General features: G+C 38.5%; 1 protein-coding gene across 8 annotated transcripts in view; it reads right to left on the reverse strand.

Moving 5' to 3' along the window:
- Ptpn13 (protein tyrosine phosphatase, non-receptor type 13) overlaps nucleotides 1-16,930 on the reverse strand; it is a 229,009-nt gene that overhangs the window by 114,808 nt on the left and 97,271 nt on the right. For all 8 annotated transcript variants that reach the window (XM_023712954.1, XM_023712955.1, XM_004629264.2 and 5 more), the window contains exons 4-5: nucleotides 3,967-4,032; nucleotides 529-714 (exon numbers count right to left, since the gene is read on the reverse strand). In XM_023712954.1, the coding sequence (XP_023568722.1) occupies nucleotides 529-714; nucleotides 3,967-4,032 (252 nt within the window). The remainder of the gene's footprint in view (nucleotides 1-528; nucleotides 715-3,966; nucleotides 4,033-16,930) is intronic.

Raw genomic sequence — 16,930 nt, forward strand, 5'->3', positions numbered from 1 at the left:
TTTCAGGCTCCCAAGAGCTGGGATTACAGGCGCACGCCACCACACCCAGTCTCAATTGCCATCTCAGTGAACCCCAGGGGCAGGGCCGGCCTCTGCCCTCTGCCTAAGCAGGCACTTTAATTTGCTGAGCTATCTAAAGCTGGCCCTAAAGCTCATTTTTCACGTTAATTTTTTTTTTCTTCATGTGTTCACAATGATAGAACCACTTTCAAAGGTCTTTGGGAAAACACCTAGGAAGGCAAAAGCAGACACTTGTAGCTCAAAAGTGTGATATGATCCTATGACATTTTCTGGAATAAAGTGCTAAAAAAAGACTGGCTCTCATAAAATGTAGGAATCTAAGCAACAACAAGTCTTCTAAATTTTAAGTATTGTTTCAAGTAAATAACAATAGGATAAGAAATTCAATTTCCCATGCCTAGTCTTCATTGAGAAAATGCTGTCTCTAGAAAACTTTTAAAGAAAATTCTATGTTATGATACTAATTTTTAAATGTGGTTATATTTACCAAATGGAATTGTAGCTTACCCCAGAAAGATTTCCCAGAACTAGTTTTACCAATTGCTTCACATAGGAAAACGAAGGTGCACAGTTGCTATTTCTGATGTGGGCACTGCAAGCATCCAGGACAGTCCGAACCGAAACCCGAGCGTAAATAATATCCTCGCACATTCCAAGCAGTATGCTATTGAGATGATCTCCAAGTTTAATAGGCTGAAAAGAAAGAAAGAAAAAGCCATGTAACGTCTGCCTAATCTTGTTTCTAATGTGAGAAAAGCCTGTCTACAAATCCTAGGAAACACGACAAATGAATTTCAAGTGTATGGAAAGAAATTCTTTCTCTATTAGCCTAGACAAATCTTGTTGCATTTACTTTTTCCTGGCCAAAAAACCCCCAAAAACCTAAGAAAAGAAAAATTAATGGAAGATGGCTAAAACTGTCTTCTCACATATAAAGTATTACAGAAAACAGCTGGGTTGCTTTGTTTTCTTGATGTAGAAGTGGGATTCTTTGAATATTTAAGTATTTTGAAAAACAATTCTTGTCTAAATGCCATTTGAAGGCAATAAGTTATTTTCTCATATTCAGTAGGATATATTTTCATTCTATATAAATACACTGATATTTCCACAATAACAGAATATTTTAGCTATTACAATGACTCAAGATAATTTAAATATAAGTTCTTATCTGGTGAAACAGAGAAACCAATAATGTGAGGTTATTTTTATTAGTTAACATTATTTTTGGAATATTATATCCAAATGGCCATTAAACATAAGTAGGGTGGTCAACATCATTACTCAGAAATACAAATAAAAACCACAGAAGAAGCTACAATGGGACTGGAGGTGCAGTTTATTGGTAGAACAGAGGTTTGATTCCCAGCACTGCCCAATAAACCTACTTTTCATCCAATATATAAAAAGATTAATAATACAAAATATTGGTAAAGAGCAGAGCATAATGGAGTTTTCCATCGCTGATGGGAATTAAAATGTTTACATCCACTTAGGACTTTTACAGTTTCCCATCCAAGAAGTTATTATTTTATCTTTTAGGTTATCACTTAGAAGGAGTGCCTTCAGACTGTCCTTATCCTGTAATGCTAATTAGAAACTCCAATTATTTTTCTTTACTTCTTTTTTTTGGTCACCAGTCAGCCCAACCTGGGGGCGGGGCTGGTGTGGCAAGTGGTGCCGGGATTGAACTGTGGTCCCTGTGTGCTTGCCTAAGCAGGCACTTTAGACCGCTGGGCTATCTTGCCGGTCCCTTCAATTATTGTTTTACAGTCCTATCCATTGCCTCTAGCCTAGCATTTCACACTATGGTGAACTACTTAGCTATTTACAGCTTTCCAATGGATTCCACTGGAGTGGGACACAGTCATCTTAGTGTATGTAGTGTCTGATACAAAGAATACTTTCAAATTAACATGAAATATTTCCAAAATGATAATTTCTGATCAAAGCATAAGGTTTATCATTTGATTTATGCATTATTGATACTGACTTTATTTCCAATTATCAGCAGAGATTAAAATGTTAACTATAGACTGATCACATTGTATATGAAGTTTGGTTTCTTTTTTTTAATGTATTTAGTACAGGGTCTACATGGTCCACAGGGTCTCACTATGTAAATCGGACTCGTAGTGATCCTCCTGTTTTTCAGCCTCCCAAGAGCTGGGATTACAGGCAGCGCGCCACCATGCCCAGTCCCAATCTTCCATCTCAGCATGCCCCAGGGGTGGGGCTGGCATGGCACGTTGGAGATCAAACCCCAGACCCTGTGATCTCCCTAAGCAGGACTTTTAGTCCACTGAGCTATCTGGCCAAGTTTGGCTCCTTGATATACAACACAAACACTTTCAGTAAAAATTCGACTTTATACTATTCCTCATAGTGTAAAATTGGATCAAATGAAGTTGAATTATCTTTCATGGATTTTAACATATTTGGGAGTGTAAGTCTAAAATATTTGCTACTTTTGACATTTAGTAAGAAAAAAATGAGTAGTTTTATTTGATGACATCATCATCATCTTCCTCCTACTTCCCCCTTTTTCCCTCCTCCTCCTCGCCCTTCCTCCTCTTTTACTTCATTTTTCTCTTTTTGAGACAGAATCTCACTATGCAGTCAGGCTGGCCTTGAACTCTCTTTGTAGCCCAGGCTGGCCTTAAACTCACAATGATCTACCTGCCTTAACATCCTGAGTGCTGGGATTACAGACATGTGCCACCCACGCCCAGCTTGACTTCTAAATACTTAAAATTCAATTTTAAATGTTATTATCTTAGCTTTGATAAAATGAAACTATTTTGAAGTTTTTCAATTGCTATTTACTACGCTTATATTGAGGTATATAGTGAAGAATCAGAACTACTTTAGAAAAAAAAGACTATGGGGGCCTGCCCATTAGCTCAGGTGTTTAAGTGCCTGCTGAAACTAAGCAGTCAGGCTCAGGATATTGTGGTTCAATCCCCTCATCCTCAAGCCAAATCAGACCTGCCTTGAAGGCATCCTGAGCACCTTCTCTCTCAAAAAAATAGAAAGAAAAAGACAAGAAGTGGTTCAATGGCCATCCAAATCTAAGACCTGAGAAAGAGTTAACTTGCTATCTGCATCTTTTGCTGTAGGGTAGCAAGACATGATTCTGAATTCCCAAGAGAAAAAAGTAATGATGTTCTCTCATGACATATACACTGGTTGTAGAATTAGGACTATTATTAGTTTTTTGTTTTGGTACTAGGAATTGAACTCAGGACTTTGTGCTTGCCAGGCAGGTGCTTGTGCCACCAAGCTACATCCCCAGTTCTATTATCATAATTTTAGCATAAAAAGTTTTATTTTCAGTGCAAGAATGGATCATCAATCATTTACCATCCTTAGCAGGATTTAATGATTTAGCATTAAATTAGAAAAAAAATATACGACCATTTCCATGGCTATAATTTTTGAAGAGGCCAACTCTTTTTTTTTTTTTTTTTTCTTTTTGTGGTACAGGGAATTGAACTCAGGACACTGCGTGTGCCAGGCAAACACTTATTTTACTGAGCTATCTCCCTGGCCCCACCAACTCTTTTGAAGATTGAATTATTCAAACCTTGGTGGTGATAACTATAATTCTAAGAATACCCTGAAAATAATTTCATTAGTATTTATATTGTTAATTCTTTGTTAAAGGGTGACATGATCAACCAGTATAAAAATGGGATGTAGCAGGGTGAGGTGGCATATGACTGTAATTTTATCACTCAGGAAGCTGAGGCAGGAGGATTTTTGTGAGTGCTAGGCCATCCTGAGCTACTTAGTTAGACCTGGCTTCAAAAAAACCCAACTGATACACCTGCTTATGTACTATAATACACAGTTACATGAAAGAACATTTTAAAAACTGTACAAATGTAAACTACAAAAACTGTACAAATTAAAAAGTATAAGAAATGTAAAAAGTTAACTTACTTGGCTCTGAGGTACTTCATGATCAGCTCCCCAATATAATGTCATTCCAAGAGAATAAATATGGATCTAGAAATAATAAAATATTTCAGTTACTATACTTCATTTCAAAGAATATCTGAATACAATATTAAAAATTTCATTTTATATTTTGCATAAAGTATATGAGAGCTTAAAACAGACAATAAGGGCCGGTGAGATAGCTCAGCAGACTAAGCACCTGTCTAGGGAAGTGCAGGGATGGGGTTCAATCCCTGGTACCACATGCCTCGCTGGCCCGGCCCTCAAACCCACTGAGACTGTGACTGAATGTGGGCATGGTGGAGCACATCTGTAATCCCAGCGCTGGGGAGGCTGAAAACAGGAGGATCACTACAAATCCAGTCTCCATAGTGAGACCTTGTACCAAATACATAAAAACAACAACAACAAATAGAAAATAAGATTGGAAATTATCTTTTTTGAGACAGGGTCTTGCTCTGTAGCCCAGGCTGACCTTGAACTCACAGCAAACCTCCAACCTCAGCCTCCTGAGTGCTGAGATTACAACTGTGCACCAACATGCCTGGCTTGGAAATTATTAGAATGCATATTTTTTTCTAATTGTGAACCCTTTTTTTTTGGGGGGGGGGTGAAATGGGGGATTGAACTCAGGCCCTTGCGCTTGCCAGGGAAGCACTTATTCCACTGAGCCATCTCCCCAGCACGACCCATTATTTGTGAATGATCACTTTAATAGCTTTTATTTAAGATTAGATCTTTTTCAAATGAGAAGGGGGCCAAGAGATGGAGAGAGGAGACACATAAAAAATTAAGATGAGCTATGTACACGTACCAACTCCCATAATGACTATAATCACTACTCATTACAAATATGTACTAATAAAAATTAAGAACATGAAGTTTCTTCCTGCTTATTTAAACTTCTTTTATAAAATCTCAGAAACATTAAAAGTTTCTCAGTGCCTCGCATTTTTAGTTTATCAACAGAGGTATTTCTATACCAATAGTTAGAGCTTATCCCTTTTTTCCACTGCAAAGATGTTTATTGTGCGATATAACATTATTTAACAAATCTGTTACTAAAAGGCAATTAAGATTTTTCCAAACATTTGCTATTGTAACTATGTCTCAATAGTGTTAAAATGTCATTTTGTACATTCAAGTATTTCTCTTGGATTAATTCTGAAATTGTGGATGAACAGGTTAATCACCTGTGGTTTTCATACACACTGTCACATTCTGCTATATTGAAGTTTTCTCATTTTGCATTTCACCAGTAACAAGAACTGGATTTTTGCCAGTATAAAATGTGAAGAAAAAAAAAACCTTAATTGCTGTTTTGATTAACATTTTTCTGACTACAAATATCTAGCTAGGGCTAGATAAGGAAAAGGATACAGGATCAAAGGAATTTTCATTTGTGTTGTTTCTTAAAGATAGGAGCAAATAATACTTTTATGCTGACAGGAATGACCCAACTGGGGAATCTAGACATACAGATGGAGTATTAGTTGTTGGAGGACACTGTTGAGTAAGCAGGTGGAGCTGGAAGGAAATGTACAAAGGAAGGGCTAGCCTTACAGAGGGGTCCCATCAGTCATCTGTGCCAGGGAGGTAAAGGAGAAGAAATCATGTGGGTCAGTGGGAAAAGGGATACTGGGAAAAGTCTTTTTCATGATTCTTGTGCTACTTTTTTTTCCCCTCCCCCCAAGAAACAAGTACAATTATCAGCTAAGAGTGAGGATGGCTAATCTTTTAAGTAGTAATCACCTTCCCTTTTTCCTCCCCGTAAGAGATTAAGAGCTAAACTTTTAGCCTATATCTATCAATACTGAATTTTTATTGCACATATTTTTGAACCAACTATACCCTAGTCTTATTATTTTTTGCCTTTGTTACTCTGTGCCCACCTGTCCTCTCTCTCCCTTCCCCATCCTCTTGGCAGGGTACTCTTATGCAAATCAGACTGGCAGGGTACTCTTAAGCAGATCAGACTGGCCTCGAACTCACTTTGTAGCCCAGGCTGGTTTTGAACTCAGAACAAACTCCTGCCTTGGCCTCCCAAATGCTGGGATTACAGGCATGTGCCACCATGCCCAGCTTGAAAACTACATTTTTATAATAATCTTTTCAAAGGTCACAATGACCTGCTTCCACCTCTGACAGAAGCTTCTCTCTGTCACTGTGCCTTCCCTTATCATGACATAACATCCCAGCACTACTAGATAAAACTGTGTGGGAACACACATGCTTTTCTTTCTCATCGGTTAAGCTATTCTTTTTACAGAAAATGGTTTCCTTTATCTTTGTCAATGGACGTTTTGCCCATATTTGAAAGGCTAGAGATGATGTTTCTCAACATCATTTACATGCATGCCCAGTGCTATAAACCATTTCAAAAGAGCATTATCATCTTAGATGACACAGCTACATTCCACTTGTATCTCTAATAAAGCAGTTAACTAGTATTACCATGTAATTACTTTCTGTATTACAGAAATCATTTCTCATCTTCTTGAAGAGTCTTTTTTTCCGGTAAGACATCTTAGTATCCTGCTAAGCAGCTAACATAGAACTTCGATGTAGTAGACATTTAATACATGTCTCTCTCTCTTTGTGTGTGTGTGTGTGTGTGTGTGTGTGTGTGTGTGTGAGAACCGGGGATTGAACTCAGGCCCCTTGCGCTTGTCAGGGAAGTGCTTATTCTGAGCTATCTCCCTGGCCCTAATACATGTCTGATGAACATAATTAAACATACATGAAGTTCAGGAGAGCATAGTGCATTCTCTCTGTACCATGCTTCATTCTAGGTTTCATTTTACAGAGCCTGATGCAGACACTTTTTCAAGTAGCCTCATATAAAGAACAAAAAGTGTTAGTTCGAAAGATTAACTATACACTCACTATAAATTATACTGTGATATTTATTTATTTATTTTGAGGCATGGTCTCACTATGTAGGTCAGGCTGGCCTTGAACTCACAGTGATCCTTCTGTTTCCACCTCCCAAGTATTGGGATTACAGGTACGTGCTAGCATGCTCAGCTTTTGATCCTTTTAGTTATGGTCAGTGCTTTAAGATTCTTTATTTACTTCTTAGCACATTAAAGGAGTTACTATTTGCTAATAACTTTTATATGTCACTGTATAAATTGGTAGAATTCTTAAAACTAGATCACAATATTGGGTATTTGCTGATTTTCTACATATATATATAAGTGTGATGGCTAACTGTACGTGTCAGTTTGAGTGTGCCATGCTGTGGTTAGATATTTGGCCAAGTATCACTCTAGATGTTTCTATAAAGATATGTTTGGATGAAAGTAACAGTGAAATCAGCTCACTGAATGTGCAGATTGACCTCTTGAAAGTGAGTGGGGCTCTCTCAATCAGGTGAAAGTCAGGAAAGAACAAAAAGGTCTGCTGTTCTGAGAGAATCTGTTCTGTCTCTACTGCCTTCAAATACTGGGACATTTAACTTTTTTCTGCTCTGGACAGAAGCTTCTTCCTGGGCCTCAAGCCTGCTGGCCTATGGACTGGAACTACACTGAACGTTCTAATGTTGTCTGGCCTCTGGCCTCAGACTGGCATGACATAATCTCTTCTCTTGGGCCTGCAGCTTGTGAACTTGCCTTGAAGACTGTGAGACTGCTTGGCCTCTATCACTGCATGAGCCATCTCCTGATAGGCCATCTTTTTATACACATGCATCCCAGGGGTGGTGGAAAAATACAGTGAATGTGTGAAAACTTTCTTATAGCAAAAGATACATGACCATTAATTCCCCTTAAAACAAAACAAAAAAACCACCTTCATTTTTTTCTGAGTTGGCATTGAATGCAAAGAAAGCACCTATCCCTCCTGAAGCTGAAGCCAAAGCAAAAATGTTGCAGTTCCAGAGGACATGCTGAGAGGTATCCATAACCACAATAAACAGCTGCACATGTCACCCACCTTCCACCATCCCAAGACACTGCAGTCCTGGTGGCAGCCCAAATACCCTGGGGATTGTGGCCAGGAATGTGATCACTCTGCCATCATCAGCTCCCCTGAGTCAGCATGAAGAAGACAGGACACCACACCTTGAGGTCACTGTGGCTATCAAGGCCACCTAGCACCAGATCAAACATGGAGAAGAAGCCATGATGTGGGATCTGGCCTAACGGAGAGGAGGAGGCATGTGTTTGACTGACTTCTGATTATCATGCTTTGGATGCTGCCAACAAAATTGGAGTCATCTAAACTGAGTCCAGCTGGCTAATTCTATACACTTTCATTCACCATAAAAAATCACTCTAGTTTCAAACACACTTACTCCATCTTTCCGGTCACTTTCTCCAGCAGTTGTGGGATCTTTTTTCACAAGTGGATTTATGACATAAGGTATGTCTGGAGTTTTTTCTGTATCTTCTAATCTATTCCATTGATCCTTGGGTCTGCTTACTTGTTGTTTTTATCATGGTAGCTTTGCAGTACAATTTAAAGTCAGGGATTGTGATGCCCTCTGACTTGCCTTTCTTGCCCATAATTACAGACTCTAAGTTTCTTCTAGTTTCAAATGAATTTTAGAAATGTTTTCTCTAATTCTGTGACATATATACTGTTGGAACATTGATCAGGATGCTATTAAATCTGTAACAATTTTAGAAGTATGGCCATTTTTACTATACTGATTCTTCCTACCTAAGAACAAGGAATATCTTTCTATTTTCTGACATCATCTTCAATTTCCTTTCCCAAGTGCTGTTTTCAACACAGAGGTCTTTTGCTTCCTTCATGAGACTGATTCCTAGGTATTTCATTCTTTCGGATGCTATCATGAAAGTGGTTGTCTCACAATTTCTCTCATTGAGTTATTGGTATAAAGGAAGGCTGTTGATTGCTGAGTGTTGACTCTGTGTGCACTCGACCCAGCTACTCTTTTCCTTTGTATTTTCTTCAAAGAATTAAAAGCCTCATGCCACAGTGACATGTGTACACCTGTGTTTACAGCAGCACTTTGTGATCAAGAGGGATAAACGTGAGCTATGTATAACTAAATGGATATACCTTGAGACCATACTCTTGAGCGAAATAAATCTGACACACACACATTTAAATAGTGCATTATATTTTTGGTGTAAGAAACTAAAAGTGTAAGTAAGGATCAAAATGTATAATAGATATTGTAAAACCAGAAGGAAATGCTCTACTAGAAAGAGGAACTAAGAAAGAGGGAGCAAAGAAAAAAATGAGAAAAGGAGAAAAATGGAAACAAACATTTTATAAATAAGGTAGAGAAAAGTGGTTGAAGGGGGGTAAGAGAAAGGGGAGGAAAAGAATCAAGTTATATCTTGTGCAGGTACAAATTCTCTATGATTAATGTGATCATTATATATAACCAAAATGTACCAATGAACAATTAATTTTTAAAGAAGAGATGTGACTTTAAAATTTCAGAAAATGCTGCCACCAAGTACCAACTAACAGAAAGGCAAGTTTGTAAAAACATCACGTGTTCTCATCAACCTTACTGTCTTAGTCTGGTACTGTGTTACTTCTGGTTTGTCCCAAAGTGAAAATGACAATGAAAGTTAAACTCTTCGAATTGATTCTGGACTTTTGGGCAGCTATGAGAGTAATACCCATGAAGGGCCTTCAGAACTCCTTCAGAAAGTGGAAAGAATGAGGGACAAGCGCGTTTGAAGAGAGGGGAAATATTGTAAGGGGGATTAATGGCCATGTGACCTTTATTGTAACACTTAAAAAAATTTAAACACTGTATCTTCTAATAACACCTCATATGTACACACACACACACATCCTATGGTTTCTGTTTCTTGAGATAACCCTTACTAGTACATACAAAAATCTATATAGAGAAATACAACATGCATCCATTTTCCTTCAAATGCCTCAGATGTATCCCCTATGGCACAGTACAACCCTGTTGTGAATACATCCCACACTGACCTTTCTCTAGCACCTGGTGATGGACACAGAGGCCACAGATCAGTGGGGAGCTATCTTCATCTGTGGACTGGCCCACTGATCAGTGCAGAGCTGAATGTGCTGTTGGGAGGCAGGGCCTGGTAGGAGAAGGCAGCCTCTGGGAAAAATGACCTGGAAGGGAGTGTTCTGGTCCCCTGCCCCTTCCTTCCCTCTCTCTCCCCACCACCCCTCCTATTTCACATCTGCCATGCCCTATGTACCTATTGCAACTTGTGCTGCTACAAACATAGGTGTGCAGCTATCATTGAAACATGACATCTTTAGGAAGATACCTAGAAGTGGAACATCTGAGTCTATTTTTTAGTTTTTGAGGAATCTCTATATTAATTTCCACATCGGTTGTACTATTTTAGATCTCCATCTACAGTGTAGAAGCGTTCCTTTTTCTCCATAATCTTATCAGCACTTGCTATTTTTGAGATCTTGATGACATTTTTACTAAAGTAAGATGGAATCTCAGTGTATTTCTGTATTTCTCTAATAGCCAAAATTGTTAAATATTTTTTCAAGTACTTATTTTCCATTTGTACTTCTGCTGAGAAGGGCCTATTCATTTAAATTGCCCATTTTTCACTGGATCTTTTATTTTGGGAGTTTACCTTTTTTCCCTTTTTTTTAAGCTCTGTATTTTCTAAGTGTTAGTCCTCTGAGAAGTAGCTAGAAATTTTTCTTTCCATTCTGTAGGTTGTCTCTTAACTCTCTTAGTTGTTTCTTTTGTTGTGTATAAGCTTTTTAATTTTTTATAATTTTTACAAAAAATGTATTTGGTATGGGGTTTCATCGTACAGCTTGGACTTTCAGCTTCCCCAGTGCGTGCACCACTGCACCTGGTCTCCATGGCCGGCTCAGTGTACTCGGGGGTGGGGCTGGTGCAACACCACGGGAATTGAACCCCAGTCCCTGCACTTGCCTAAGCAGGTGCTTAGTCAACTGAGCAATTATATTCATGGATTCTTTGTACTATTGTATTTCTTGTGCACCTGGTATTCTGTTCATAAGCTCATTTTCTATGTCCTAAATAGTTTTGCCTATTTTATCTTCCAATAAATTGTTTCTGCTGTAATAAATAGGTATTTGATACATACTGACTTTTTCTTTTTTGGCTGGGTCTCACTAGTTGTGTAGGCTGGCCTTGGGCTTGCTTATGTAGCCATGCCTGGCCTTGAATTCATGGTGATCCTCCTGCTTCAGCCTTCTACATGTTGGGATTATAGGTATGTGCCACTATGCATGCTCATTTGGATTTTATTTCAGTACAGGGTGAGCAATACTGGTCTAGACCCACTAGATCCATTCTTCTACATGTGGAAAACAAGCCCGTGTAGTACCATTTGTTAAAGAGGCTAACTTTCCTTCAGTATATATTTGTGGTCCCTGTGTCAAGAATCAGATGGTTGAATGTGCCTGAGACTCCTCTTGCATCCTCTGTTCTGCTCCACTGGTCCATATGTCTGTTTTCTGCCAGGACCATGCTGGTTTTATTGCTACAGATTTGCTATATAAAATTAAATCTAGGATTGAGATACCTCTTTTTGCACTTGCTGCCAGATTGCTTTTGCTACTGTAGGTCTCTTCTGGTTCAGTATAAATTTTAGGATTGTCTTATAGTTTGGTGAAAAATGCTGGTATTTTGGTTATGATTGTATTTATAGAATCAGTTTTTTAAAGTATGGTCATTTTAATAATATTGGTTTTGCCTTTCCAGGAACTGGGGATGTCTATTTTCTGAAATCCTCTTTGATTTCTTTTTGCAGAATATTATAGTTTTTATTATGGATGTCTTTTACTTCTTTGATTAGGTTAATGCTTAAATACTCATTTTTTGAACCTATTGTGAATGGAGTTATTTTCTTCTTCTACACTTACTCCTCCTCCTCCTCCTCCTCCTCCTCCTCCTCCTCCTCCTCCTCCTCCTTGTCTTTTTTTCTTTATTTGGGATGGGGGTCCCTCTGTCCATGTACCCTGGGCTTAGAAACCATCCAAACTGAAACACATCCCTGATCACATGAGCAGACAAGAAAAGCAAACAGACTGCTAAGCTCTGTGAAGTAGGTTGTGCAAGAGCATGAGCATCCCACTGGACCTAATGCCAGCACTTTCAGGCTCAGTTCCTTCAGAAAACCACGTGCAACTGCACCCCCTGGATTCTCACCACAGAAAGTGGGACTGCTGACACACTGTCTCTGTAAGCCTCTTGTGGTCATCTCCCAACCAGTCACTATGGTGGAGTGACCCCAGGAAGCCTGAAATGTAGTTGTTCTGTGGCTTCTGATTCCAGGAGTAGCTCAGTCTTAAACAATTAATCCCTTCTCCAAAATGGCTCCTGATTAATCATGACCAAATATGACGGTGCTGCATTGGATTTCTTCTCCAACTCTACCCTGTCATGTGGAAGAAATCATAGCCATGGTAAAATTTCACTTTATTGCCACTTACAATAATCATGCGCACTCACTGGGCTAGTACTGAGGGTCCATTTTTCTTTCTGGGGCTACCAACTTTCTCCATGCTTACCTTTGTTTACTGAGCTAGGTCCCCCTATCTAGAAGTCTGAGCTAGGGTTTCAGACTACTTTGATTTTTTTTTTCCCTGCATATCTTCAGTTTCTCTGTGATTTCTAGATTTCCTATTTTTTTTTTTTTTTTTTAAATTTTTATGTATTTCGTACAGGATCTCACTATACAGCTCAGGCTCCTAGTGATCCTCCTGTTTTCAGCCTTCCCAGTGGTGGGATTATAGGAATGGGGCCACCACACCTGGTCTCAATCGCCAGCCCAGTGTGCCCAGGATGGGGTCATCATGGCACGTGGTGCCAGGGATCAAACCTGGGTCCCTGTGCTTGCCAAGTGGGCACTTAGACCGCTGAGCTACCTTGTGGGCCCCCTATGGGTTCTTTCTTGATTCTCAAAGTCCTACCTTTCCTCTTTGCTACATTGTTATCTTCTAGATGCCTGGATTCCAGGTCTTAGAAAGATTATTATATGCTGCTAGCCTTTACTCTCCAATCTTCCCACATCTACAGTTATTTTCTTACTTTGTTTCTCTGATATTGTTTACTCCTGATAATTTATATGACTGAAGTCAGAACATTCATTCTTTTGTGATTGGCTTATTTTGCTTGACATAATGTTCTTATGAATTCATTGCTGCTGCAGCATTTAACAGGATTTTAGTGGGTATATAATATTCATTGCATGGATACAGTACATTTTCTTTATTCATTCATCTGTTACTTCTAGTTCTTGGCTATTGTGAATAATGATACACGGAATATGGGTATGTAAATATCTTTTTGAGATTCTGCTCTGAATTCTTTTGATATATGTTCAGAAAAGGAATTGTTGGACCATGTGGTAATTCTATTTTTAATTTTTAAAGCAATCTCTGTATTATATTCCCAACACAGAAAAATAATTAATGGTAGAAGAGATGGAAATGCTTATTATCTTGATTTGTATACACATTGCATACATGTAGTGAATTGTCATAGTGTATCCTACAAAGTATACAAATTAAATAAACAAATATTGTAAAACTAAAAAAAAAATCTCTGTGTACTACTTTCCACGCTGATGGTATTTTACATTCTTGGCAACAGCATACAAGGGACCCCATGTCTCTGCATCCTCACTAGGAATTATTTTTCTTATATAGAAGCCATCCTGTGGGCAAGTAGTTAGATACTAAAAGAACTGAGGGATGAAGACAATATACAAAATCGCATACTTTTCCAGTAATAGTTAAGTAAAGAAACAAAGATCTCAGTGTGTAATGCATTCGTAATTATTTATTAGGTCTCAGACTAGAAGACACAAGGTGAACAAGGTATTGAACATTCAGTTTCCACAGCCTAAGGTCCAATGATATCAAGGAAAAAAATGTTCTTTAAGGATTATCCCTTACTGGGCTAAGACCTAATTTAGATTAGTATAGAACATCTTTGGTTCATAAGTTTCTCTTAAAATGAAGGCCCCTGAGTGAATACTAATAATCCAAAAAGAAAAAGGAAAATGTTGACTTATTAGCACTCAGCATCATAATCACCATAGTTCCCTGAATCCAGGAATAAATCTTGTGCACATAAAAGTAATCAACATTGCATGCACTTGGTGCAGATGTCTTTATGTCACTGCCTACTTTCTGGTTTGAAGGCAACTCTCTCTATCTGCTTTATCTTAAACTCTACGTATCGTTCTTCATGACCACCTATGTGCCATGACTGAATTTTCGCACCAACAGCACAAAAGGACTCGGAAGCCTGGAAAAGGCTGCTTCCTCGAGGTTCCTCAGAGTCAGGAGCTGGCTTCCTGGTGACAATCCTAATGATTTTGTGGTAACATAACCACAATATTTTATAATGTCAATTTAATTATATGAGTGCACACTGGACTCAGCTAGTGGACAATTCTGACTTTTTTCTTTCAATAATACTGAGCCCTGGCATATAAAAATATTTATAAATAAGCAAGTGAATAATACAAGGAAAGGAGAAGAAAGAGAATGGATGGATAAGATTTAACAAGGAATAAATATAGTGTAGTGTGGTTAAGAACTCCTAATTTTATGCCAAGTTCAGCTGAGGCTGCTGGTCAGGTTGAAGAAGTAAAGCAAAAGATGGCAGGAAGTCACAGTTCTTGATATTTAGACTGCAAAATCAGTGGCAATGAGCATTTAAGCTAAATACTCTAAAACCCTGATAAATATCAATATTCTAGAAGACAAATTATAACAGTCTGATTCAGATTCTATCAAAACTATAACAAAATAACTGTCAAATAGCAACCAGAAAGTAGAAAATTATATGCAAAAGAGAAAAATCCAGAGGATCAAAAGCCTAGTGTGACCTGCATAAGTGTGACTAGTCAGGGGCTGGGGAGATAGCTCAGCAGTCTGAGCACCTGTCTGGCAAGTGCAAGGTCCTGAGTTCAACCCCCAGTACCAAACACTGTGCCAGCCCAAAAAACCAGGCACCATGCCTGTAATCCCAGTGCCGGTGAAGCTGAGACAGGAGGAGTACCATGAGTCCAAACTGTTTAGCGAAGACCCTGTACCAACAACAATAAAAATGTGGCTAGTCAAAGGGACATGTTTCCTACAGATTTATGCATACAGTTTACAAGATACTTTTAAAATCTATTGAATGAGGGAACGCTTTCATGTGTAAAGATCTTGCTAAGCACTATTACTCACAATAAAATACTAGGCAATGGTCTATATGCAATAACAAACACTTACTGAAAATTTTTGTTTGTTTGTTGTTTTTTGTTTTGTTTTTTTTGGCCAGCTCAGCCCACCCTGAGGGTGGGACTGGCACAGCATGTGGTGCCTGGGATCAAACCTGGGTCCCCTGCACCTGCCTAAGCAGGCACTTTAGACTACTGAGCTATCTTGCTGGGCCTAAAATATGTAGGTTTTTTTTGTTTGTTTGTTTGATTTTTGAATGTTAATCAATGAGATATATTTAACTCAAGAAGATCATTCAATGCAGTTACCATCCACTTTTTCAACATGTTGTTGCCATATTAAAATCAGAATATCCTCTGTTTATAGTGGAGGACAGCCATGTTGGCTTCCCCTGACCCAAGTGTCACTGTGCTTACTTAAAAGCAATGCAGGCTTTATACAGGTAACTTTCCCAAACTGGCTTTCATTTTAGTTAGTCCAGACAAGGCTGTGTACATACATGAAAGCAGGCAGTTGATAATGGGCTAATATATAGTTTGCTATCAACAGCTATGGCTCAGCTCAGCTAGATAAGCTGTGATACCACAGAGATAAGATATGAGATAATGTCTCTGTTTAGCCTTGCATCATGATTCCAGAGAAAAATTTCTTCCCAGAATGGACTACAAAGCAGGTTATTCATTAACCATAACCTAATCTGCCTGTTCCTGTCACTTCTGCAAAAATACTTTGTTCCCTCCATTAGAAGCCTTGTCAGCCTCACCACTTGTCTAGCACATCCAGTCATAATCCCCTCACCACCTCCTCACTGAATGAATACCAAGGTGCTGAACGTTTTGGGGTCTTTTGTTTCCTGAGAGCAACTGGTCATCCCAGATCCCTGCTATGGGTCCCTCTATTTTTGTCTGTTGCTCTTTCCTTTCTTGCCATGTACCACCAACCTGGGCTGGAGATTGGAACCTTCTGCAGGGGTCTCTAATAACTTATCTGGAAAAGACTGATTCCATGACCCACATGTATAACAAAATCAATAAATACTCCAATCCCTTGCGTAAAATAGCATAGTGTTTGCATATAACTTGTACACAAAGGTAAACTAGAATTTTCAGTTAGACTTACAAAATAATCATCTTTAACATAGTAATGGTCACATATGCACATCCATCTTGTCACCATTGCTCCTAAACATTTAGCATTGTAATGGTTTCACTTCGCTAAACAGGTCATTTACCAATTGTTTTTAACACAGCAGTTTACGTGCCTGAAGATATTGACATTATAGGGCAAACTGGGAAACCTTATAGTGAATCAGAAAAGCACATATATACCTGAAATTTGTATTAAGCACTTTTTTCTTTTATTGTGGATTTCAAAAGCCTTATAGAAAGAATTCATAGACAGTTATCCAAAATTATTCATAGTTAGAAAACAAGATTCTCCTGTAATTTAGTAGCAGTTTTTAAAACTAAGATATCCATAGCTTTACTATATATATAGTGCAGTGGTTATGTCTGCTGAGGTCACCAGAAATATTTAAGAGACTGGTGATGTTACAGACACTTTCTCCCAAAGTGGTCACGCATGCAAAACTCACTGGTTTTACACACCTTGACGCTTGATTGTGATCCAGAAATTTCAATGGATAAAAAATTTTCATACACACTTTATTATGAAACTTCTAATTACTCTCTTAAAAGTGAACTACTGGGCCAGGGAGATAGCTCAGTAGAATAAGTGCTTGCCTGGCAAGTGCAGGGTCCAGAGTTCAATCCCCAGTACCACAAAAAAA

The sequence above is a fragment of the Octodon degus genome, unplaced genomic scaffold (genome assembly GCF_000260255.1).
Source record: "Octodon degus isolate 3935 unplaced genomic scaffold, OctDeg1.0 scaffold00028, whole genome shotgun sequence".
In the NCBI taxonomy this organism is placed as follows: Eukaryota; Metazoa; Chordata; class Mammalia; order Rodentia; family Octodontidae; genus Octodon; species Octodon degus.